The sequence below is a fragment of the Camelus ferus genome, chromosome 11, assembly GCF_009834535.1.
Source record: "Camelus ferus isolate YT-003-E chromosome 11, BCGSAC_Cfer_1.0, whole genome shotgun sequence".
In the NCBI taxonomy this organism is placed as follows: domain Eukaryota; kingdom Metazoa; phylum Chordata; class Mammalia; order Artiodactyla; family Camelidae; genus Camelus; species Camelus ferus.
Genome location: NC_045706.1, coordinates 15,382,850 through 15,408,964, shown reverse-complemented (window position 1 = coordinate 15,408,964; position 26,115 = coordinate 15,382,850). Strand labels below are relative to the sequence as shown.

General features: G+C 41.7%; 1 protein-coding gene across 7 annotated transcripts; it reads left to right on the top strand.

Annotated features, from left to right (window-relative positions):
- The first annotated feature begins 1,767 nt into the window (after positions 1-1,767).
- On the top strand, positions 1,768-24,311 carry PLEKHS1 (pleckstrin homology domain containing S1). Of its 7 annotated transcripts, none has more exons than XM_006183496.3 (13): positions 1,768-1,969; positions 4,804-4,850; positions 11,152-11,240; positions 11,354-11,460; positions 11,791-11,925; positions 13,246-13,321; positions 14,214-14,330; positions 16,129-16,254; positions 18,362-18,465; positions 18,968-19,174; positions 19,864-19,965; positions 21,203-21,338; positions 23,888-24,311. In XM_006183496.3, the coding sequence occupies exons 2-13, from the start codon at positions 4,823-4,825 to the stop codon at positions 24,065-24,067; spliced, it is 1,407 nt and encodes a 468-aa protein (XP_006183558.2). In that variant the 5' UTR covers positions 1,768-1,969; positions 4,804-4,822; the 3' UTR covers positions 24,068-24,311. The 7 variants fall into 7 exon arrangements, with proteins under 7 accessions (XP_006183558.2, XP_032346768.1, XP_032346767.1 ...); XM_032490877.1 differs by having other exon boundaries at positions 14,211-14,330; XM_032490876.1 differs by lacking the exons at positions 1,768-1,969; positions 4,804-4,850 and having other exon boundaries at positions 10,832-11,240; positions 18,968-19,132.
- Positions 24,312-26,115: the final 1,804 nt, after the last annotated feature.

The window sequence follows — 26,115 nt, the reverse complement described above, 5'->3', positions numbered from 1 at the left end:
GAATCATGATACTTATCCCGCACAATTGTTGGGATTAAATGAGATATTATATGTAAAAGAAAAGTTCCCGACAAACATAAGGTCATGTAATATAAACTGTTCAGTTGTGTTTTGGTTAAGCGGCAGCAGAGCTAAGGGGCCCTTTCATGACAGAGAAGAGCAATCGGCAAAGTCATGGAATAACTCACTTGATATTTTAAATGAACAGGTGATTGCTTTTCTGCAACAGGCGTTTCACCATTAGCCTGTTTACAGGTCACCGGAGACAGTAAAGGAAACTATGCTTGCATTTCATAGGTCTGTTTACTTTTTACACGTTTAGTATTTCATGCCTGCTTGCCAATTTTTTATTTTCCAGGTGGCATCTACAGGACAAATTAACTCTTCTAGGCACCCCTAAGGTGTATTAGGCTGCTTCTTCAAAGAGCTTTGTAACACCATTAGAACCTTATGATCAAAAAAGCCTAGAACAGGGTGGGCTGGGTGGATGGATGGGCGAACAGACCCATAGGTGGATGGATGGACGGATGGATGGATGGGTGGGAAATCCATTTTCTGTTTAACTGGTTTATAGATATCCTGTCCAAAGGAACACAGTCTGAAAGTAATCTTGTCTCTTCCCCGTTTTGATTAGGTCTCTGGATTATGACAACAGGCTGTCTATGGCTTTACAGTTCGCAAGTAAGTAGAGATCAGCACACACTTTTTATGAACTACTTAGAGGAGTAACTAGTAATGTCTAATTAAAGACCACATATAAAGGTACTAAAAACCATTTCCAGAGAAGTCAAACGCTGACCTGAAGAAACAGAAAAAGAAATACATTCCGAGAAATTATTTCTTCTAAATCAAGCAAAACCTGTCCTGAGCAGGAAGTGAACAAAAAATTGATTATTTCCACATATCTGAAGTCCAGCAAGGTTTGCTGAACAAAAGAACCAGTAATACCTGTATCCTCCATAGGGTACAAAAGGGGAAAACAGAGAAATAACCTTTGCTGAATGCTTTGTTGAATGCTTACCGTGGAGCCAACACTGGGCTACATGCTTGTGATGGTGAAATCTTACTTCATCTTTGAAAAGATCCTGTGAGGTCAGCATAATCCACTGCATTTTTCAGATGAGGAAGCAGACTCAGAGAATTTACCAGCCTAAGCCACTCTGTGAAGAACCTAGCAGAGCTGACTCAAGTCCACCTCCACTAGTGAAGACAGATTAAAATTATGTACTTTTACTTCTAAAGGTGATTTCATAAGAAGATAAAATCCATTTGCCACTCGCTCTTTCCCCTAAAAACAATTCAGTATAAGTGAAAATATACCGAAGGCCCTCTGAGAATGACCATTCACGGCAGTCTGCTGGTTTTGAAGGATTGCTGGTGGCTGTGCAGGATTGCACCAGAGCCTGCCCAGTGCTGCCCTGGCAGTGACCACTCCATCACGGATAAATAAATACATCTTCCTGGAGACCCTGGGCATGTACAAGTGTGTCGGAGGAGCCAGTCTTTTGTTTCCTCATCTGGCACAAAGGAATCCTTCTTATCTTCCAGGAGGACCTTGGGAGGATATGGATGAGCGGGAAGCAAAGGAATTACTTCAACGGCCATCATTGCAGGAGGTCAAGACTGTATTTAATAAGAGTCATTATGAAATGGTTCAAAGTCTTTCAGGAAGTTTTTTTATTTGTTTGCTTTCATTTTGTTGTTACACAACTGTAGTGCCAGGGGCGGTTCTGTGCCAAACCACACGCAGAATGAGAGCCCCGGACTTCCCTTGGGTCACCAGCTTCCTTCAGCTCGGGGCAAGGATAAAATCTGCCCGAAGATAGAAATTTGGGAATTTCCCGTTGGTTCACATTTCAAACAAAGCTTGTGTTTAAATCCTCAGAGCTCGGAGTGAGCAGAGTAAGTCCAGGAGACCCAGGGACAGGACAGTTTGCTGAGAACTCAACCTGCGACTCCTTGGCTTCCGGTAAGTACTGTTCGATGTGATTGGTTTGGGTTATCAAGGCTGCGGTGATCTGGATGCTTAATTGAGAAGACTTGCTGTTATGGGCTCTTTCTTCATCATCTTCTTGGGCTGCACAGAGGGAACTAGGACCTCTTGGAATCACACGTAACAGATCTCATCCCAATAACAGGTTAGGCCAGGAGAGTGGTGTAGAGTCTCCCCGAATAAGATCGAAGAGCTAAACCTAAAAGGCTTTTCGTTTGGGGGCACTGACGAGAAAGGAAAGCCAAACTATGAAAAGATTTAATTCTTTTCTTCTCGTGAATAAAAGGAGGGGCAAAGTAGTTCAGACGCCAGCTCTCAAGTTAGGATTCTAGCTCTGCTTTTTATTTATGTGATCAAAGGCAAATTGCTTACTCTCTCTGGTTACAGTTCCCTCATCTGTAAAACGGATATTGTATCATTGAAAAACAGTGTAAACCTTAGAGTATTGTTGTATCTCATTGCTGTGTTAAATCTCACCAGATTTCATATTTATAATATATAATATAATATTGCTTCTATTATATAAACAAAACTTATACACTAGATCTCATATATATGTATACATACACTGGATTTCATATATATAGTATGAAATTAATATAGATAATATGAAATATTTATATATTATATGAAATCCATTATATATAGCTATAATCCACTATATATATATATGTATATGAAATCTATTATACAAATTTTGCTTAGAAGTGCTTGGAATGTATTAAGAATTCAATACATGCTAGTCATTATTAAATAACCAGAGAATCGTAGACTATCTGAGCTGGAAACCACCTCACAAAGTAGCACTTACTGAGCCTAGAAGATACTGAATGCTCTTTGCCAAGTTATTTCAAGTGATGCTGACAGCAGTCCCATGAGGATGGTGATATTATCACTTCCATTTTACAGATGAAGAAAGAGGGGTGTAAGAGGTGTTATAATGTACCCAAGATGACATCTCATAACTGATGAGGGTGAACATGAAACCCAGATTCCAGAGTTAACCCTCTAAACCACCACATCCTACTGCCTCACCTGTCATCTCATTTTACAATGGGTTAAAAAAAAAAAAAAAGCAAAAACATAAAAAAAAGTGGGAAGAGTGTTTCCTAAACAGAATTTTGGGGCCTTTCCCAGACATTGGGAAGCCGGAAATGTCTTCCAAAGTTCTCTTAGCCATCCACAGTGCACAGGGAGCGTGGGTGTCATTGTTGTGTGGGGCGATGTGGGGGACCCTGTGGGGCCCAGCCCAAGTCTCCTCTTCCTCTCTCAAATGGAGTTTTCTCACGGGGGACAGCCCTGAGACACCAAATTTGGTTACAAATCATGTAACCAAACACATTTTACAAAGTGTAAAATCTTAACAGATAATTATTTTATCAAGAAAATTGATTTTTGGCTTTTTAACAAAGAGCTTGCAGGAAACACACTGCTTTAAAATATATTACCCTCAGCTAGTCTGTCCTGCACAGTCTTTGATCTGATCTTTGAACTCCATAGCTCACTAGGCTAAATGCCCTTTGGGAAAGATGGCCAAGTCCCACGTGCATAGATGAAGAGTAAGGCAGGGGGCTGAAAACCACTGGCCCCCAGTTCTGCTTCAGGCAATGAAATCCCTGAAATTAGAAAGAACCTCATGGATTTGAAGCAAAACCTCAGGGGTAAATTTTTTTTAAACATCCTTTTTTTTTTTTGCAGGGGGTGGGGGCAAAATTTTAAATAGGATACATTCCTCATCCTTGTGCAGAAATGCTCTTCCCTCTTCCTGGGAACAGGGGATTTTGGCCTCAGTGGCCCAGTGCTTTCACCAAGGTGGTCTTAACCTTAAGACTTTCATCTCCGTATACTACATATCTATGTCTATACATAGATACTATATCTATATTTATAAAGAATGGCTGTGAGTCATTCATACCTTAGGAGGAATGAATGACTTTATACTGGAGAAAGGGAGAACTCAGGAGACAGAAGGCATGACCTCATGCCAATTGGATGGTGGAGGGCCCTTTGCCTCCTCCCATTTACTGGGACTGCCCTGGGACTGCTCCGTTCACTGCTTCCTCCTATTTTGAGAGTGTTACTAATTCAAGGTAAAAACTAGCCACCAACACATTTTTGTTTCAAAGATATCATCGACCCTGTGGCCTTCTATCCCGTGGGATTCCTCTTCTTGCAGGGCCCCTGTGTCGGTCATGGGATCGCCAGCAGATCTGTCCAGGAAAGGGCTCCACCTCTAGAGTCAGTTTCATTGTGTCAGTTTCAGCCTCAGCCCCCCCCCCCAGGGTTGGGTAGCCTTGGAAACAGGTCACTCAAGTGGCTGAGGCAACTTAAGAACAGAGATATGCCCTGGCCCTGGCACTCAGGGTTCCCTCTGGAGAAAGTGAGTTCCTGGCATGGAGAAGGGCTTATCTTGGGCCTCCTTTTGGCCAGAAATGCTTTCTCAGCTGCAGCTGGTGGGTAGCATCCTGCCCTCTGCCCTGTTCTTGTCTCTCCTCCTTGGTGTTGCTGTCCCCGAGGGCTCTCTTGTCAGAACCACTTATGAAGCAGGAGCAGAGAAAGGCCAGGGAAGATGGCTCCTTCAGTCATCCTGGCAACACCTCCTTGGAACTGCCACTTGGTGAGCACAGGCTGCTTGGATAGGTCCTCGTTACCATGGCTACTATCAGCCTCAGGGGCAGATGGGAAGGGGGGAGCTGATAACCCACCTCGCCAACATTTGGGAGCACCATCCTGATCCTTGGTAACTGAGTGGCTAATCAGTGAAGCATCCTGTTGTCTGAGGACTAATGCTTCGCCCTTCTTTTTGACAGGTGAGAACAGACAGCCTTAATGGAAGCCAAACCTCAGAAGAGTCCAGGTACCCAGGGAGCATACTTTTTTAAAAAATTTATTTATTATTGTATTTTTTTTTTAATTTTGGAAGATGGGAGGTAATTAGACTTGTTTACCTTTAGAGGAGGTACTGGGGATTGAACCTAAGAACCTTGTGCATGCTAAGCATGTGCTCTACCACTTGAGCTATACCCTCCCCCACCAGCCAGGGGGCATACTTTAAGAAAGGAAAAAACTTTCTATTGAAAATAATGATCAATTCCCATCAAACGAACCAGGACACATAAGATGGTTTTAGTAAGGATAATGGGTGGCATTCTGGGACAATGATTCTTGGTGTGGCGAACGTAGCAGAGGCTATTAGATTCAATGAATTATTTTGTAAGAGCTCACTTATCTAGAAATTTGGCATTTTCTGATTTTCATGGACCAAATGTTCCATTTGTTGCTTGGAGATGGTACTAACAGCAAACTATAGATGGGAAAGGACTGGAGAATACTTCCTTAATTTTATATGAAATTCTCACTTGGTTAAATGACCTAAATTGTTATCAGGGTTTGTTGTGGGGATAGGTCAAGGGGTATCATACAGATGTCCTAACTTCATGTTCACATTCCTCACTGTAGGTGACTGGTCAGAAGCACCAAGTTTAGGATGAAATAACTTAGAAATCAAGCGATCCAATTCAATTCAAAAATAAATATTTTGAATATTTATTCAAAGCACCTATCATTAGTAAGTCACTCTGCGTCATTTTGCAGAGAATATACAGGTTAGTAAGAGACATCCCTCTCAATGAACTTATAATATCATTAGGAAATTAAGATAGACACATTCGAGTAGCCATATTGGGAAGTTAAAATAAGTAAGCAATCAGGCTACGATAAGAATCATGAAATAAGTGAAAAATGCTGTAGGGTCTGAAGAAAAAAAGAATACACAGATTTGTGGGAATCCAGAGAGGTTTTATGGAGAAGGCATTTGAGCTGGACCCTTAAAGGATGTGTAGGATTTTAAAAGAGATTGGAAAAGAGAACACATCTCAGCAGAAAAGGATGGCGTGACTGAAAGCCATGAAGTGGGTTAGAGGCAGGATGGATTAGAGGAGGATGTGGCTGTGAAGTAGGATGGGTGGAGTTGGGGTGGGGAGGACAAGGCTGCAGAACTGCGGTGCTATGTTGTGCTAGAACTTGACCCCATATTACCGGCAACCCTTGAAGCACTTTGAGCACAGGAGCAGTGTCATCAGATTTGCTTTTTGAATTGCTCATATATTAAAAAGATATCTTTAGTGTGGTGTAATTAACATACAATAAACTGCACATACTGAAAGTAAACAATTTAATAAGTTTTGTGCATATGTGCTTAAGAAACCATCACCACAGTCAAGACAGTAATCACATGCGTTACTCCCTAAAGTCTTCTCGTTCCGGTTTTATCATCCTTCCCTCTGGCGCCCAGCCCCACTCCCTGTCGCTCTGCTTCCTGTCACTCTGAGTGTGTTCATATTTACTAGAGGTGTACACAGTGGAATCGTACTGTATGAACTCCCTTCTGCTTCTTTGATTCAGCACAACTCTTTGGCGATTCATCCACGTTGTTACATATTTCCAGAGTTCCTTTTTATTCCTGAGTAGTGTTCCATTGGATAGATATTTCACAATGTGTGAGCCCATTCACCTGCTGATGAACATCTGGGTTGCTTCCAGTCTTTGGCCATTACACACAAAGCTGCTGTGAACATTTGTAACAAATTTTTATATAGTCATACATTCTTTTACTTACTCTAACATCATCTTTATTTTTCCTTCTGCATGCATTATGTCTTTTTTTCCCTCCGATGGTTTTTAAGGTTTTTCTTTATCACTGATTTTGAGCAATTTGACTATGATGTGCTTTGTTATAATCTTTTTCATATATTTTTGTTTGGGGTTCCTGAGCTGCTTGGATTTCTACTGTAGTTTTCTTTAAATCTGTAAAATTTTCAGCATTATTTCCTCAAATATTTTTTCTGTCTCCCTCCCCCACTTCAGGGACTCCCAATGACTGTAAATTAGGTCACGTGAAGTTGTCCCATAATGCACTAAGGCTCTTTTTATGTTTTGGGTTGCTTTTTCCACTCTGCATTTGTTTTGACAATCCCGTTGATCCCATTCAGTGTATTTTTTTTTTCTGAGATATTATAGCTTTCATCTCTTGAAGTTTACTTTGGATTTTTTTTATATCTTCTATGTCTCTAACTTCTTGAATGCTTAAAATACTGTTAATAATAACTGTTTTAATGAACTTCTCTGCTAATTCTAACATCTGTGTCAACTCTAGGCCTGTTTTGATGGAGCAATGATTATCCACCTTATGGGTCATGCTTTCCTGCCTCTTTGCATGCCTGGTAACCCTTGATTGGTTGCCAGATCTTGCAAATTTTACCTTGTTGAGAAATATTTTTGTATTTCTGTAAATCTTGAGCTTTTTTTCTGGAATGCAGTTAAGTTTCTTGAAAACAAGTTGATCCTTTTAAGATTTGATCTGGAAGTCTGGGTTGGATCTGGAGCAGTCCTCAGCCCAGAGCTAATTATTCCTCATTACTGAGGCAAGAACTTCCTCAGTACTCTACCCAATGCTCCATAAATTATAATATTTGCCAGTCTGATGGGAGGAAACAAGTACCTTTTCTGGCCCGGTGAAGGACTGGACACTGTTTCCTCTAATTTTTTCTAGTGGTTCTCTCTCTAGCTTTTCTCTGGTCATCTTAACTTTCACCCTTCCATCACCCTCATGTCCAGTCAATCATTAAGTCATGACCATTCTACTTCCCAAATACTTCCTGGATCCACCCCATCTCTCTGTTCTTATCACCATTGCCTTCAAGACCGTCACACATTTCAATATGTTCATTCAAGACCCTTATATGCTTTTCACTATACTGCTTCAGTAGCTATCTAGATTGACTCTCTAATGTCAGTCTTGATAGCTTCAAATCCAACCTCGACCTAGCCCTGAGAGTAAACGCCAAATCTGACCAATTTAGCACTTCAGGCAAAGATGAAATCACAGGAACTGGATTTACTCTCCTGTCTGAAATGAACAAAAAATATAAAATATATAAAATAGTGGTTTTCAAGACATTAGTCATAAACAATAAAAGTCGTGGATCCCTAAGAGATAGGAAACAAAGTGGGCCCTACAATTTCCTTGACTGAGTTTCCAGTCCACAGTAGAGGAAAGAGGAACCGAGGTGGAAACAGGTGGACCCCTGAGCTGAGGAAACAGAGCTGAGAGTTCAGGGAGATCAAGGCAGCAGGAGCTCAGAGGACAGAGGAAAGAGCTGCACAGAGAAAGAACCCCGGGGACTTGGTGGGGGGATCCCCTCAAGTATTCAAGAGTGTTGATGAGTATACATGTGTGGGGAGACTAGATAGATGTTGGTGTTACCAAGTGATACAGGACATCTGAGAGAAAACGATGAGAGAAAGACATTTATGGGAAATCCTGGTGGAGATGTTCAGGGGCAAAATTATATATACTAGGCTAAAAATACTGAAAAGTTGTCCTATAAATTCCCCCAGTGACTGGATTTTGCTGATCATGTCCCTGGCATGGTGTTTAACGTGTTTCTCTGTTTTCTGTATTTCCTATAAATCAGACCTAGAGGGTTGATAAGACCGTTTCAGTGGTTTTTTTTGGCAAGTCTAATCCATGGGCAGTGTTGTCCATTCCTTTTAAAATAAAATCTAAACTCTGCCATGAGCTCCTATCTCCAGGTCCTGCAGGACTCATCTCCAGCCTCATCTTTTTCTTTTTCTTTTTTTTAATTGAAGCATAGTCAGTTTACATTGTTGTGTCAATTTCTGGTGTACAGCATAGTAGTTCAGTCATACAGGCACATACATATATATATTTTTTCATATTCTTTTCCATTGTAGGTTACTACAAGATATTGAATATAGTGTCCTGTGCTATACAGTAGGAACTTGTTTATCTATTTTATGTATAGAAGTTAGTGTCTGTGAATCTCAAACTCCCAATTTATCCCTATCCTGCTGGTAACCACGAATTTATTTTCTATGTCTGAGTCTGTTTCTGTTTTGTAAATAAGTTCACTTGTATCTTTTTTTCAGATTCCACATATAAGCAATATTATATGGTATTTTTCTTTCTCTTTCTGGCTTACTTCACTTAGTATGGCAGTCTCCAGGCCCATCCTTGTTACTGCAAATGACATTATTTTATTCTTTTTTATGTATGAATAGTATTCCACTGTGTGTGTGTGTTTGTGTGTGTGTGTGTGTATGCACCACAACTTCTTTATCATCTGTCAATGGACATATAGGTTGCTTCCGTGTCCTAGCTATTGTAAATAGTGCTGCTGTGAACATTGGGTTGTATATATCTTTTCAAATTAGTTTCCTCCAGATATATGCCCAGGAGTGAGACTGCTGGATCATAGGGTAAGTCTATTTTTGGTTTTTTAAGGACTCTCCATACGGTTTTCCATAATGGCTGCACCAAACTACATTCCCACCAACAGTGTAGGAGGGTTCCCTTTTCTCCACACCCTCTCCAGCATTTATCATTTGTGGACTTTTTAATGATGGCCACTCTAACTGGTGTGAGGTCAAAACTACAATGACCTCACACAAAATTACAATGAGGTATTTGTGGTTTTGATTTGCATTTCTCTAATTAGTGATATTGAGCATTTTTTTATATCTCTGTTGGCCATTTGTATGTCTTCGCTGGAGAGATGTTTGTTTAGGTTTTCTGCCCATTCTTGGATTGGATTGTTTGGTTTTTTGTTATTAAGTTGTATGAGCTGTTTATATATTCTGGAAATTAAGCCCTTGTCAGTTGCATCATTTGCAAATATTTTCTCCTATTCCGTAGGTTGTCTTTTGGTTTGTTTATAGTTTCCTTTGCTGTGCAAAAGCTTATAAGTTTAATTTGGTCCCATTTGCTTATTTTTGCTTTTATTTTTATTGCCTGAGTAGACTGCCCTAACAGAACATTACTGAGATTTATGTCAGAGAATTGTTTGCCTATGTTTTCTTCTAGGAAGTTTATTGTGTCTTATGTTTAAGTCTTTAAGCCATTTTGAGTTTATTTTTGTGTATGGTGTGAGGGAGTGTTCTAACTTCATTTGATTTACATGCGGCTGTCTAACTTTCCCAACACCACTTGCTGGAGAGGCTGCCTTTTCTCCTCATCCTGTTTTTCATCCTGAATTCCTCTCAGGGTAGACTGTCAGTCAGCGACTACAGTGGCTACGATGCTCTTTGTTTTTCTTTGTTTTATACCTCCAATTTTACAAATGAGGAAAAGGAGGGAGATTTAATGATTCAAGGTGTTCTATAAATATTTGTTCAATAAATTAATCTGTGAGTTTGTCCAAAGCCACACAACTATTAAATAAAGGAGCTAAAAGTTTTTGCTATATTGTTTCCTTCTGGTTTTCTTCTCCTCTTTTTTTTTTTTTTTTTTTCCAGGGTGGGGCTGTAGGGGAGCAGGCAGAGTTGCTCGGAAGGAGGAGAGGGCGGGAAGGTGAGGACGGAGGGCGGCTGTCTGAGAATTACTAGTTAGGAGCATACTGGCTTCATCAGCTCTACTTCCTAATCTTGATTCTGTTTTCACTTAATAAAGAAGCGCTAATTATTCTTTAGTGAAGGCTGTCTTTTACAAAACCAGGGCTCCTCCAGAACTGCAGCCTGGATGGAACTGCAGCCTGGATGGAAAAGCAAAACCTATCTCTTTTTCTTTTTTTTTAAATAAGTGTTATTATAACAACATTGTGGTTTTTCTAAATAATGAAAGCATTACTTGTTTCTACAGACATTTTCAAAAATGTAGAAAAGAATTTAAAAACTGCCTATGCATTTCAGTACTTACAGAGAAGCAGTTAATATCTTGGAAAACTCTTATTTAACCACTTTGCCACCTTATCTTCCATAGCAGGTGGCTTTGTTTTTGTTTGCTAAGCCAAGGGCTAAGGCAGAATTATCTTGCTCCTGGTGCTTCAGCAAGAATGGAGACCAATTTTTGCTCACATCTGGAGAGCCAGTGGCATACTCCAGAGACAGAGAGCCAGACAGGTGTGCCCTGAATTAAAGAACTTCTAAGTGTCATCTGAATGAACGTCCCGGCTGTGGATGAATAAGAATCACACACGTGGTTCTTGGGTGTTTTGTTCTCCTGGCCTATAAATGGATGCTCTTTTCCATACTGAATCATTTGAAGACCTTTCCAGAAGTAAGCAGAGTTTCCCAATCGAAGCAGTTCTTCTCAGAGATTTACAGGGAACAAACTGAGTCCTATCACTTTCTTTCATTAGGCAAGCAATTTACATTTTCTTATGAAAATGAAGTCTGCAAACAAGATTACTTTATTAAATCACCACCTCCTCGGCTTTTCTTCTCTGCGGTGAGTATTCATGAAGATTTAACAGGCCTCCCACCAGCCTCAGGAGCATTTTTTTAAAATCCTTTCTCTTCCTCAGAGATTTAACTGGGATGCAAAATATTTTCATTTTTCAGGCCTCTTGGAAAAAGCGGATTTTCATTCTGTCAAAGAATGGGGAAAAGGGCTTTAATCTTTCCTATTACAAAGACCATCATCACCGAGGCTCCATTGAAATTGATCGGTGCGTGTGCAATCAAGAAAGTGTTTATAACAGGAAATACTAACACATTATATGCAAATTAGAAAAAAATTAGAAAACATGTTAATTTGTGGAACCAAGAATCCAACTGATACAGGAATTTTTTGAACTAAGTTTCAGGTTGAACAAAGTATTTACAATCAGTGATAAATCAGATCTAAATTTAGTTTCTAAAACTATTGGACAATTTTCAAAGTAGAGATCAAACAGATCTGAAGTTTTTATTCAGTTTGCATCTTAATAAAAACCAGTCAGTTTTCTTCCTAATTGTATATTTGCATTTGTTTCATACTTTCTATCTCTATCTACAAGAAATTCCAGGGTAGAAGTTGGCATAAGTAGCCAGGAAAAAATGCAATTTGTACAGAAGATGTTTAAATGCCACCCTGATGAAGTGATGTCCATCAGAACCCCTAACAGGGAATATGTCCTCATTAGCTACAGCAGGTAAGTGGTGAGATAACAGAGGATGTCCCTGTGTGCAGAATAAAACAAACAAATAAACAATAAACATGCTTTGACTAGAAACCCCTGGCCACAACCTCAAACACCATCTGGGCAGTCTTCATTATTTTTTTTAAAGAAGCTTGAAAGGTCACAATGTTCATCTTCTAGGGCTGCCATAACAATGTACCCCAAAGTGGGTGGCTTGGAACAACCGGAGTTTATTATCTCGCTGTCCTAGCGGCTGGGAGTCTGAAGTCAGGTGTCACAGACCGTAGTTCGCTGAAGGGACCAGAGAAGAGCTGTTCCAGGCTTCTCTCCTAACGTCTGGTAGTTCCTTGGCTTGTGGCAGCATTAACTCCGGTCTTTACATGGCGTTCTCCCTCCGTGCATGTCTCCGCGTCCAAATTTCTCCTTTTTACAAGGACACCAGTCATGTGGGACTAGGATGCCCTACTCCGGTATGACCTCATGCTAACTAATGACATCTGCAGCAACCCAATCTGACTTCCAAATAAGGTCACATTCTGACGTACTGAGGGTTGGAAATTCAACATATGAATTTAGAAGGGGACACAAGTCAACCCATAACAGTCACCATCACCCCAGATGCATTTTATGGAAACAGACCCAATACATGAACATCTGCACAGGCTACATATATTAGGGAGGGGCTATGCTCATTGCTGAAGGAGTCTGCAGTTTTTAAGAGGGGCTCCCAGTGCTAGCCAAGGTGCCTAATGGATCCTGCATAGATGATTATCTGCTTGACAGAGAGGATAAAGTCAGGGCAGGGAGCTGTGTGGAGGAGGCAGCAAAGGCTCAAGCCAAAGTCTGAAGAAACTTGATCTGCTGCAGATCAACCCTAAGGCGAAAAGCTTTCTTTTCAGTTGTAGTGAGAGTCCATAGAAAAGAAGATGAGATCTATATAAAATCATTCAGTCACATCCTTCATAAACACAGGCATCCCCTCAAGGGAGGCGCACCTGGACAAAATGGCGCTGACAGGTTAAAGGACTTGCTTAAGAACACAAAGGAAATCCGTGTCAAAGCCAAAAGCTCCCAACCCTGTGATTACTACTGTGATTTTCCGTTTCTCTGAGCTTTCCTCGCAGAGGTGGCAGGAGGGTTAATTCTAGTGCGTGAGCTGGAGGTGGTGAGGAGCCAGGGGGCGTTTAAGCTGCTTAGGGGAAAAAGCCCTGTTTCTGTGCCACTGCTTTCACTGCCCGTTCCAGTCTTAATAAAAGAATCCCTCTCTGGTTCAAAAGGATCGCAGGCGCTATTGTTGCTACATGCCAGCTGAAAGCTCATTCCTATCAACAGGGAGAAGATTAAAGACTGGGTCTCCTTCTTGTCATCATTTTGCCTGGATATGAAAGCAACACCCTGGAATACAGAGGTGACTCTCCATCACTAATAAAATAACAGGGCACCTGAATGCAGCCTTCTTTCCCAAGGAAATAATGCAAGCTTTTTTTTCTCTCCCTCCTTAGCAACTGGCATTAATACAAGGAAAAAAAAATAAGTGAGAAAATGTACATCCTAGTTATTTTTATGGTTAACAATAGAAAAGAATACTTCCGTGTTTTACAAGAGAGCTAAAAAAATACAGACACTTCAGATTTTCATTACTGGGGTAGGAGTGAGACTTAACTGCGGCATTTTTTAATTGTAGCTGAAACAATAATAAATTCCATCATTGTTATTCAAGGTTCATAACAGCTACCATTTGAATAAATCCAAAGTGGTTTCTATAAAAATACTTTTCATCTGTCTTGTATTTTCATTATCATGTTTCTTTGATATTGTAAGTGCTAGTTATTTTTAAGTTGTTTATTTACTTCATAAGAACCTTTGCTAATTTACAGAAGTTCTTTCTTAGGACAGAATTTATTAGTGAACCTTTGGTCTCTAGGTACCGTTTTGACGTATTTTCCAGGTTATTCTATGCTGATGACAAAAGCAGAGGCCAAGGAGAAGGGGAAAGCAAGTGTCTACAAGGAGACTCAAATGATTAGAGCCAAGGAGTTGGGTGCAGAGGGACACAGGGTTGAAAAGTTAGGTTGAGGAAAACTCAGGGCATCTCTGAAGGCCAGGCTGGGAGTCCTTAAGGATTTGGGAACAGGAGAGAGACAAGGTCATCAGTTGTCTGAGCAGGAGAATGCTGGCCGGCAGTATAAATGTTGGTGGTCAGAGACTAGCAGCAGAGTGCCCAGTGATGAAGCTGTTGCTTCATTCCAGACAAGGGATCAATCATGCCCTGATTCCAATATTCTTTTTTTCATAAGCAGGAGAAGCTCTCGTTGGGTGGTAAAAGGCCCTCTTCAGACCCGAACCCTCTTCTTAGTCCTTCCAGGACACTGGAGGCTGTCAACCCCACCACACCAAGAAACAGTCTTCCAAACATGGTAATCAGACTTACTAACCCTCTCTTCCTCAGGACGCCATGCCTGGGAACCAGCTGATGCTTCAGAAATCAATGTATTTGATGCCTTCCTCAAAGCCTCATCCACCCTAAGAGTGATTCTTAGCCTTACTGTTTACCCTGTAGTTAGTCTGTTTCCCCCACGACGATGAGCCTCACCGCCTGCCCTGCCTTCCTCTGACTGCTCCTCAGTGGGTGTGTCGAGTATGCCGGGCAGAGGACACCCCAGCTAAACAAAAAACTGGCTGGCAGCCTTTTCCTTTCTTTCCACGCGGGGCACAAATTACCTCTAAAAAAATGCCACAAACACCACTTGATTTTCTGCCATACCATCTGTACTCCTGAGGCAAAATCAGAGTTCTCATTAATTTCCTTTATTTACCCAGATCAATCTTACTTCTCCTTGTACATGTGTGTGTGTGTGTGTGTGTGTGTGTGTGTGTGTGTGTGTAAGACTTCAACTTCATTTCTAATGAAGTCCATTTGAGGAAAGAAACATAGTACATCTGCCCCTTGAAAGTGATTTGTAATTGTACTCCCAGCTCTCTTGGATTTGCAATCTTCCCAACTTTGGATATTATTAACAAACAAGCTGAGTGTTTTTTAATTTTTTTCCTTCTGCCATGGATACTATTTTGTTCCTTAGAGATGTAACCATTGCCTTTCCCTTTTCCGTGGGTACCAAGCACATCTTAATAGGGTATAGCGTCCTGTTTTATCTCATTGGAAGCTCTCCAACCATTTTAAAAGCTTTTGGTAGCATGTCAAATTCACCGGGACAAACACTTCGGTTGGTGTTTGTAGGAAAGGCGGTAAGAAATGAGGTTGAGAAGGATAACTTTTCAGTAAATGCTTCTTGCTTTTCACTCCAATACTCCGTGTCCCTAAAAATAATGTTATTAGTCATTTTGCCTTTTCATACTAGGTGTTCCAATCAAGCCAGTGCTTTTTCAATCAGCTCCAGTTAAGAGTACCACCTGCCTTGTTGGGAGATGTTGTTGTTGTTAAAATTAAGTGGGAACCCTTCTTCATCCCCAACTCAGCAGGAATGGCTCCATGAACTTGGGGCTAGAAAAATGGACACAACTTAAATACATTTATTTTTTTTAAATCACTTTCTTTCAATGACTTCCTAGAGAACATTCAGGGTTTTTTTCAAACCCCCTTGTTCTAAAACATTGTTCTTGGAAGAACTAAATTGTACTTATAACAATTTTTCCTGCCATGCAAAGCAGCTACTTTGTGGAGTGTCTTGTATCTGTTGGGGCAGGAAGCGGTCATTGGTTGAACCTAGATCACCTTGAAGCCTATAATTCATACTGTCACATGATCAACACTACAGAACTGCATTGCTGGGGTAACAGTAGAAGTATATGAGCCGAACACAAAAGAGGAATAGTGAGCAGAAAGGGAAAAGGGGCAGTGTCTTGACTCTGGGTGAATTACTTTCTCAGATGGCATTACTAGGAAAAGATGAAGGTGGAGCTTCTGTTGGAGCTTAGTGACTTAGAATACCACCCACTAGAGAGAACGGTTTGTTACAGGTCCCAACAGTCAAGAAGAGTCTGAAAGATGGGCTTATGTTTTTACAGCATTAGTGGTGACCTAGACTCAAGAGTCAAGTTCAATTTGTGCGTGCTTCTGGATGTAACCTTGGAAGATCCTCTGATGTTCTTAACCCGATTAATCTATTATGCCTTTTTCAGAAAACATGTGATTTCATTCTGTCTCTTGCAAAGAAAAAGAAAAAGCATTAATTCTCTCTTCATCTCTTTCTTCAGCATTTAAGAGAACAAAGCTTTCCAGGACTCGGAAAAGCTCATCTACCACATGACTTCTTGTCAGAGACCACCCAAGATACAGAAGAAGACAGCCATTATATTAGTCCTCGTACTATCCTTTTAGAGGTAACCTCTTCCATCCATTCATCATTTATTTGTTCCTCCTACAAATATTTACTGAGCCCCTGGCAGGCACTGTTCCTAAGGCACTAGGCTGGGTTCAGTGGAACCCAGAGGTGAATCAGACACAGGGGATATGCTCACAGTGCTGACACTTTCATAGGAACCCACCATGATACAAGGCAGAAAGGGCTGCACACTGAAAAGAGATGCTAGTGAAATGCCTGGAGTGCTAGCAGGATGGTAGGTATTGGGGAGCTGACTTCCAGACAGAAGGCCAGGGAAGGTTCCATGGAGATGACATTTGGCCTTACATGATAGATAAAATTTGGACTCGGGGGATTGCCTTGGGGAGTCAGTCTGCATTCTGGGCAGAAACAATGAGTGGAAACAATAATATCCTTGGGTGATACATTGCGTGGTGTGTGCCAATCAGTTTGTTGATCAATTGGAAGCCCCTAGTGAGTGCCTTCTGTGTGCTGGCAGTGTGCTGTCTTAGGCGTGGTGGCTGCCAGAAAGGACCTGATGTCACACCTGCACTCAGAGCTCACAGTCTCAGCTGTTACCACGTGATGCTGCTCCACCAGAGGCATGGTCAAAGCTCTGGAAGCGTAGACAAAGGGCAGACTTTCTCTCTCCTGGAGTCGGAGAAATCTTCGAGATTCAAAACAGCATTTGATACATATATGATGAATAGTTTAGTTGAGCTCTAACCTAGCATGAGTGAGTGGCATATTGTGGGAAATACCGCAAAAAAGAGCCAGACCATGATGGTTCTTGAATGCCAAGTTGACTTCATTCTGCAAGTAGCACAAGGGGCAGTGATGGCTTGTCAGTTGGGAAGTGGCCAGACCAGATTATCTTCTAGTGCTTTTCGCCCAGGAGCTATATTTGAGGGAGACGATAGAGAAGAGATTGGAAATGGGAGGTAGGAAGACAAAACTGGGGGGGAAGGGTGCAGCATCTCCCAAACTGGGGGTTTTTGGCAAGATGGTGACATACGTTCATATAAAAGATGCCTCTGGGCTCAAACAAGTTCTGGAAACAGCAGATCAAAGTAAGTTACCCCAGCTTCTGAAGTGCAGAATTCTCAGAACCTTCAGGGTTCAGTGGCACATTGTAAGTAGCCAAGCAGGATGCAACAAGCAGCATTTCCCAAGCTCATTTGACCACAGGACCCTTCTTTCGCCACAAATATTTTCATGCTGGGGTTCTCTGGGACACAGTGATGTCAAATAGTCTTTCATGATGGTCCAGACAAGCAGGCAGGCTGTACATGAGCACTAGGTGCTTTATGGGATGCAAAGTTTAGTGCAGCAGATAAAACTAAGCTAAAAGACCATTACAAAAATTAAGCAAAAAACTGGGTGGCAGAAGTTCAGAGAAGAGAGAAGGTGGCAGTGGCCGAGGTGGTCAGATGGGGCTACAGCACTTCGGGTGAGTCCTGAACGCAACTTCACTAGACAGAAAAGAAAAGAGGCTCCCCAGGTAAAGAAGCCAGCATGAAAATGGGCACAAGAAGAGCCCCACTTGTAGGGGCAGGAGTGGGAAGACTGGCTTGACGGGAGTGAAGTGTTCCAATTATGGTTAATGATGAATTTGTTAGGGAGACAACTGAAAGCCTTTAGGGGTTTTGAGAAACCGTTGCCCCAGATGTCTTAGTTCTGCCCGGCTGGTTGAGTGCCCCCAGAGGACAGCATTTTCTAAGACCTTTACAGCCCCTTGAGGCAACTTGGTTGCCTGTGAGCAGAGTAGCCTGAGGCCAGTTCTCCACTGTGTCCGAGCCTTTGACAGGTGATGTGATTCTCCAGTAGCTGGTGGGGGAAAAGAGTTCATGTCATTAAATGCCTAGTGATGAAACAAAAAAAATAAAGAGCAGTTTAGTCCAGTAGAATACTTGTATCCGGAGCATGGGGAGTCTGGGAGAAGAAAAGAGACTTTGAGTCGACCAGAGCTTTGCTGGTTCAGTCTCCCAGAATGAGCACCACCATTCATCCAATGGTAAATGTTCTCACTGTTTCAGGGCCCAGAGCCATCATGTAGGGGGTAAAACATACCTGGCTTGCATCCTTATGTAGGCTTGCATCCTTACGTCTATTTCTCTTGTCTGTAGTTGAATAATATTGCTTCCAGTAATTCTGATGAATCCATTGAACCTGGAGATTCAGACCAAATCTCCCAGGGAGTCGAGCATCTTTACATGTCAATGAAATCCTGGTAAGTAAAAGTGCCATACTTTAAAATTTAATCTTAGTTAATGTACTGTTGTAAGAACAATTGCTGGCAGTTCATTTCAATAGTTGATATCAAAATACAAAAGCATGACCACGGGCCAAGTTCAAAGCATTAGCCAGTCATCTCCAAACAAGAAAAAGTGAGAATGGTTTTTCTAACCACAGAAAACCATGAGTGGCATTCTCAGGTCATTTCTGTCTCCTGGGGGAGTTCTTTTCTAGTTTGCATTTATGTCTCTCACACTCTCCCTTCTGTCTCCAAACCCTCCCAATGTAAAGGGCTATTTTTGACTCCGTATCCATTTTTAGAAGGAGTGTTTATTGGATTGGATTCTAACCGGGGCTGTGATCCTGACGGCTGGCCATCCTTCAAGACCTTGTTAGTTTTCATGTGGCCGTTAGCTACTTAAATCTGATTCACACACCTTGGAAAGTTGGAAATAGACATGCTAAAAAAGGATTTGTGTTAACTTCTTAACCTCTAGTTTTTTCGAAGAGACATCCCATGAGTCCGCTGATAGCAAAGAGGAATCCCAGACCCTTGCAGAGATCCAGAATGGGCAGCTTCACCAGCAAGAACAAGACTCCGGAGCCGGCTCCTGTCTCTCACCTGCCAATATGGAAGCACAGACCACAAATGACCAGAAGGGGTCGGCCTCACTAACTGTTGTGCAATTGTCTGTACTAATCAAGTAAAGTTCTGATTTCTAAAACTTTACAGGCCCTTAGAGCAAGGCAGGATCCCTTTTGTACTCAGAATTCAAATTTTGAAGCAGTTCCTAAAAGTCTCCAAGTCAGCCAAGAATCTGACCCTTCTCCCTGATGTGGTGGCCAAGGACAGTGAATAACAGAGCTGGAAACAAAGCAGTCCCCTGGGCTGTGGGTGGCATTTTCCAATACTTAAACAAAAAAATTCTCTGTTAGCTCTTCTTTCAGGTCATGGAACCTTGGATCACACTGATCTGGGTAGCATGTCGCCTAGCTTTTACTAGTAAAATTATTGACATGCAGGTTTGGTTACAGACCTAGGAGAGGAAACATTTCAGTTTTAAATGATACCAAGAACATTTGATGAGATTATTTTCAATTTTAACTCTTTTCAGTGTCTTCTTCCGTGGAGAAATGTGCAAACTGATGTGACATGTAATTAATTTAGTCCATTTTTTTAACTCCTTTTCTGTTGTCTACCATCATTACCATATCCCAAGAAGGTTGGGGGGAGGGCATTAATAAGTGGCAAATTCATATTCTTCTCCAAATGTTTTGGACACTCTTTAACTGGAAAATACTATCTTAGATGTCGGAGGCCAAAGTCCACTCAGAAAGTACAGCTCAGAGCCAGAGACAGTTGCCTGACTTTTACAAACGTCTTATCTTGTAGTAACATCCCTGATGAAAGCCAAGTGGAGGAACTGAACGTGTTCCTTTCTCCTCATGACATCGTAAACTATCTTGCTGTCAGAGAAGCTGCAGGACGGATATGGTAGGTGGGAGATTTGAGAGTTACTGATTATAAATGGGGTTGGATGATATGAAGACAATAGTTGTCTCTTGAAGCACTGTATATGGCAAAACTGACTAGAGAACTCGAACTGTTGTGTTAACTGTTGTCATAAATTGTCTTCAGCTGAGGCAGAAATAAGATCTTGTTGGGTAAGAGAGTCAGCTGGGAGGTGGGTAGATATGGGAGGATTCAAACGTCCAGAAAGCAGTGAATTTCTGATTTTTTGGAGGTGAGGAAAAGTGGTCGGAAATACATGTGGTCCAAGGAACTCATTCCCAGTCAATGAGCACTGACTCTTTGATGAATGAATGAAATTAGTAAGGTCGACAAGATCCTAAGGTCTAAAAGAAAAAAGCGTACCAAGATCAAAGACTTCCAGACACCAGCCAAAAACCTGCTGGTTAGGGATTCAGACACAAAAGACCGCGTGGTGGAGAATTTCCTGAGAATGATCACGTGTTTATTTGATTCTCTATCCTTTTAAAGACTCTAATTCATTTTGATGGAAGAGTACGGTTTTATAAGAGAAGAAAGTTTGTTCATGTGAAGTCAGCGTTACACATCAATTGTCTTAGAAGTTTGTAAGAGGGCACGAATCACAAGCTTGCATTTTCCCAAATTTCCCACCAACTTAAGCCTCAATAAATACTTGACTGAAACTGTGGACACCTCTGTGCCCAAGCCTGCTCATCTCTCAACTCATTTATTTGCTCATTAGATACTCATTGTATAATCATTAAGTGCTCACTTTCAATAAATACTTAGTGAGCACCTTCTGTTTACTTGGAATTACATTATAAAAACAATTTTTTTTTTACAGTGGGACCATACCTCTGGGGTCTCATAGTCTGGTGAAAGATACAGCTACATGAACAAGTAAATGTCAAATGTATTTTATTTAAATATACAATAAGTGAGGTGCGCACACAGTGGAATAGAAGCCCAGAGGCGGGGGAGATTAACTAAAGGGAGGGCTTTGTAGAGACAGTATGATTGGAGCTGGACTTTGGAGGCAGGGTCGGGCTCCAAGAGGAATGATAGAAGAAAGAATGTTGCAAATAGAGAAAAGAGTCCGTCAACTTCGGAGGTGGTGCCACGTAGCTAATAAAACTGGTGATAGTAGCAGCAGAGCAGACTGGGTGAGGAGCCCACGTGTGCCCCCATCTGTGCAAGCACAGGCTCACACTTGTGTTGGGTGCTGTCACCCCCTTTGCAGCGTGTCTCAGTGGAACGGACCCCCGCGCCTGGGATGCTTGTTTTTTCATGGAGATCACCTTTTGGCCGTGAATGACCTGAAGCCCCATAGCCTGGAGGAGTTCTCCTTGTTTCTCAGCCGGTCTACCCAGAGGGAGGTGAGTCCTGCTGGCTGGCCCTGGCCGGAGCGAGGCAGTGCCAGAAGGAACCAGATCGGGGTCTTGGCTGGTGTCTGAACAGTGCTCTGAAGACAAATGAGGCTTTTCAATCCTCAGCCACCACATGTAAATAAGAGAATAATAAGTGTAAATCACACTTCATACAATACATATAAATGACAAGAATCTTATTTTAGGACCCTTTTAAAATTCTTAAATATAAAGTAGTATTTGAGGGAGCACTGGGTTAGGAGGCTGAAGAGCAGGGGTTGGGACCACAGATGTGGCGACAAGTGGCAAAAAGAGTTTTCACTGGACTCAGACAGGCTCAGGGGTCACATCTCACCTCCTTTAACCAAGTTGGGCGTCAATTTTCTCTTCTGTTAAACTGGGGATGAGGATAATAGTAGTTGTCGGAGAATTAAATGAGATAATGTATGTAACGTGTGTACAACAGTGACTGGCACGTATTAGGTGCTCAGCATAGTTACTATTACTTTTGCTTCTCTTGCTGTTGCCTGGGGAATGCCAAACAGGTTTAGCTTTTTAAGCCTCCGTTTCCTCATCTCAGAAATCGGCCATACCTTCCTCACAGAGTGATTGTAAGAGTTATACAGAACATGTGACTGTCTCCTGAGCACGCATGTTTTAAAAAGGCTTAGCCCTGTCAGTACGATCTTCATGTTCATTCCTTTCCTGGTCTGTTTTTATTTCTGGATGAGCCACATGACCTTGGGAAAATCACTTCCTTGTCTGACAAGTGAGTTTCAATTTCTTCTCTTTAAAGTGAGATGGTTGGCCCTTCTTGGACCCCTAAGACGGGGACAGGAAGAGAGGAGAGGAGAGAGAGGAGAGGGATGGAGTTTGGGGCTTCAGTGAGAGAGAGGGAGCAGTGTATGCTTATCTTTTTTTTTTTTTTTAATGTTGGAATTTCCTATTATCTCATCTCAAGGAAACAGTTCCTTGGCTTAAAATTTCTGGAAACCACTGTGCTGCATAATCTATCAAACTTCTTCCAGTCCTGAGAGTTTATCTCTTCTGCATCACACAATAACCTTGTTGATTAGACAAACTGTACAGTCCCCCTCTGTCTAAATAAGGAAACTTGGTAAGAATGAGTGCATTGTCCAAGATACATCCATAGTGTTAGAAAAGAACTCATGCATCCATTCACTCACTCACTCACCATTTGTTGAACATCTGTGGTGTGCTGGGGACTGTATTAGGTCCCAGAGCTACAAAAATGGCCTCACCTTGAGCTTAAGGAGCTTACAGCTGAGCGTGGAAAATGGGTATGTTATGTACAAGTATAGTGTGTGCCTTGAGACATGAACAGCCAGCCGTGGGATTGTGCAGGAAGGATGAAGTAAATCCATCTGACGGAGGCCAGAAAGGTGTCTCAGAGAAGGAGATGCTTGGCTTGGTTTTGAAGACTAGGATAGGAGTTTGTGTGGTAGAAAAGAGGTGGCCTTCAGGAGTCCCACCCAACAAGCTAGTAACTGTAATGGATTTCCTCTGCCAAAGACCCACGCTGGAACCAAGTGTTCAATATAATCCTCTGAAAGTTATCAAACAATACTCTGATCCAAAGATCCAGGCGTCAGCACTGAAGACAAGAAGAGGGTTTTTGCCGGGGAGCGGATCCAGGAGCTCCACCTGGGAGTCGCTGATTGCAGTTTATCCAGACTGCCATACTAGGTTCTAGATTGTTCAGGCACTGGCCTGGGAGGGGCTGACAGCCATTCTCCTGGGCTCATTCTGCCTGCCCCCTTTCTCCTGGATAACACATTCAGAGTGCCACTGAGAAATAGGGGGTGTTCACCAGCATGATTATTAGAAGATCACAAAATTCCCCTGCTTGTCCACCTCTACCATTCCTGACCTATTTCTTTATGTGAAAGCGGATATCCAGTCCTTTTTTAAAAAAAAAAAATTCTAATAGCTGGTCCCTGGAAGGAAGAAGAATACTGGAAGAGGGGAGATATGGAACCATAAGAGGGGCAGTCAAGGGCCCTTGATGTTTTAGAGCAGCTGAACCAAGCAGATTTACTTTCCTTCCTTGAGAATGAAATTGAGTTGAGAGAAATGGGAATTTGGGGTGTGCATGGTGTAGGAGGGGTGGGGTGGAGAGAATGTGAGACTTTAAAAGGAGGGGGAGGGGGTGTGTGTGTGAAAGGGGAGGAGATGCTCAACTGCAGGAGCAGCCCTTCCAGCTTCAGTTCCCGCCTAAGTTTGTCAGGGGCTGATCCTGTCTGGAGGTCTTGTGTGGAGTCTCCAATGTCAAGGGGCTTTTTAATTCTTGGTATAAACGGGACTGACTGGGCATCACTGGTATTCTCTGGGGTCTGCCCTAAAGGCTCAGGCCAGTGGATGCGAGAGAATAAAAATCCATCTTCCACCCAAATATATAAATCATCCTGGCTTCCTCTGGCCCAGATTTTCTTCAAAACCAGCTTCAAAGGGTGTGAATGAGGACAGACTGAGACGGAAAATGAGCAGTCCTAAGGATAATCTTTAGTCATTTAATGTTCTTCTTTCTGGTGTTTTAGAAGGTGAAACTCACCGTCGGTCGGATCCCAAATTCAGAGCAATTCCACGCGGCAGCCTGTACATGCTTCTTAAAAGACCAAGGTGTTGTACCTCCTCCACTGGATAAGTCTGGACTGGGGAAGACACTGAAGAGGAGTCCAGCCATCAGAAAGAGTAAGCAGAAAGCGACTGGAGAGTAGGTGCCGGGGCCCACTGCCCTTGAGCAAGGATGGGCCCCAGACTCTGTGCTGGGCTCTGCCACTCCCTGCTGTGTGACCGGAGGCAAGTCAGCACACTTCTCTGAATTTCTCCATCTGCATTTTAACAATGGGAATAACTACCCCTTCTCTGGCTATTGCATCAGGGATGTTGAGAGGCCCAAGTGGGATAATGACTATGGAACATGGGGAAAATGTAAGACCTTATTATCTCAGTCTTTGTCCCACACACCACAGACAGAGATTGGGTAAGTTTCTCATCTGAAATGTGCTGTGTGTTCTGTGAGGTCATTCATGCTCCGCACAATCTCTTCTTTGTTAGGGAATGGACAGTTGGAAATACTCATTCCAGGAAGGCGAGATTCCCTAGAGAGATGTGATACCGTATCAGCCTTCCCAAACACCTCCTGCTACTCATCATGTTCATAGACCAGAATGCTGAGACACAGTGGCCTCTTGGCTTCAATAATTATCTTGTTTTCTTAAAGACCCAGTAACTATTTTAGAAGTTGAAGCAATTATAAAGTTATATCCAGCAAAGATCTGCTTGCCCTACCAGTAATAAGAGACCCGCTTAGCACTTATGAATTTGAAAGGAATTAACTAATGGATGCATTATCGAATTGATCCTGGGAGGCTGAAAGAATCAAGTCTTTTCTCGTAAGTAGGAAAACAAATGCAGAGAGCTAAGGGATGGATCAAATCGGGGAATGGTAGAGAAAAGAGGGCTTCAGAAAATAGATTTTACTGTGTTGCTATTTCACATGGGAAGGAATTAACACCTTAGACGTTTAATGATAGACCTTCTTTGTGGCTCCTGGTTTCATGACTATTTAGTGGCAGAACCAAGAATCTAAAACCAGCCCTGAGAAACAGATGTCCCAATCCTCACTTGGTATTTGGATTTAGATTTAAGAAGACCTTCAGCACACAGAAGAGACACTCAAATATAGTTCATCTTCTATTATCTGGATTGTACAGAAAGTATTAAAAAATGTTCATTTACATGCCCCATTGGACCTACTGTTTTTCTTTCTTTTTTTTTAAGCTGGATTGGAGTTTTGACTATACTTTTTTCCTAGTTCTATTGTGATGCGATTGACGTATAACATTGCATTAGTTTAAGGTGTACTCTATCGTGATTTGATATGTGTATATCAACCCACTGTTTCTACTTCTAGAAGTTTATCCTATGGAAATACACAGATACACAAAGATATCTATATAAAAATTGTTCATGGTAGCATTGTTTGTAACAAAAAAAAATCCTTTAGGGATTGCTTAATTATGAAATGACTTCATATAATTGAACCTTCTGCAGATGTTCAATTAGGAACATCATTAGGAATGATGTGGCCGATATATTAATACTGAAAGAAGCAAGTTGCAGTGCAGTAGGTGTAACAGCACCTGGTTTTTACAAAAATAAATGATTGGTGCTAGTGCGTATAAAATTCTCCCAGTCTTAAGTAAGGAGAGAAATCTCTGCTTCACAGGGTTGTTGTGAAATGGATAACGTACATACAGCATCTGACACGTTGCCTGACATGAGCAAGTATTGAGTAAAGGTTAGTTACGCTTCTGCTGCTGGAACAACATTTTTTTTGTGGGGGGAGTTCTAAAAGAACATACATCAAATTGCTAGTAAGAATCGTCTCTGCGACGTATGGTCATGGTTGGCCAGCGAGGGGGAGGCATTTCTGTAATGTTTGCATATTTTTCTTCTTTTTTTTACCATGAGTATATGTCATTTTTATAATGTAAAATAAATACTGGTGTGGAAAAAGATATATATGCATATATTAAGCCTGTGATAAAAGAAGCGTACACATCTTGAGATACAGGGGAGTCATTCTGGCTTATACATGAGTTAACTTGAATTTTACGTTAACTAAAATAGCCTGTTTGTGGCCTATCAAACATACTTGGTGCATTTGCTTTAATTATTAAAGAAAAGGGCACATTGACCAGAAGTAAAGAACGCCCTTGTTAAAAGTAAAGATTAAATGTCTGTCTTCCTGGGACACCAA

Coding starts and splice junctions, on each gene's coding strand:
- PLEKHS1 (XM_032490872.1), top strand. CDS start 11,028: ATGCTCTTTTCCATACTGAATCATTTGAAGACCTTTCCAGAAGTAAGC. Junction 11,241..11,353: donor CTCGGCTTTTCTTCTCTGCG/GTGAGTATTCAT, acceptor TTCATTTTTCAG/GCCTCTTGGAAAAAGCGGAT. Junction 11,461..11,790: donor GGCTCCATTGAAATTGATCG/GTGCGTGTGCAA, acceptor TCTATCTACAAG/AAATTCCAGGGTAGAAGTTG.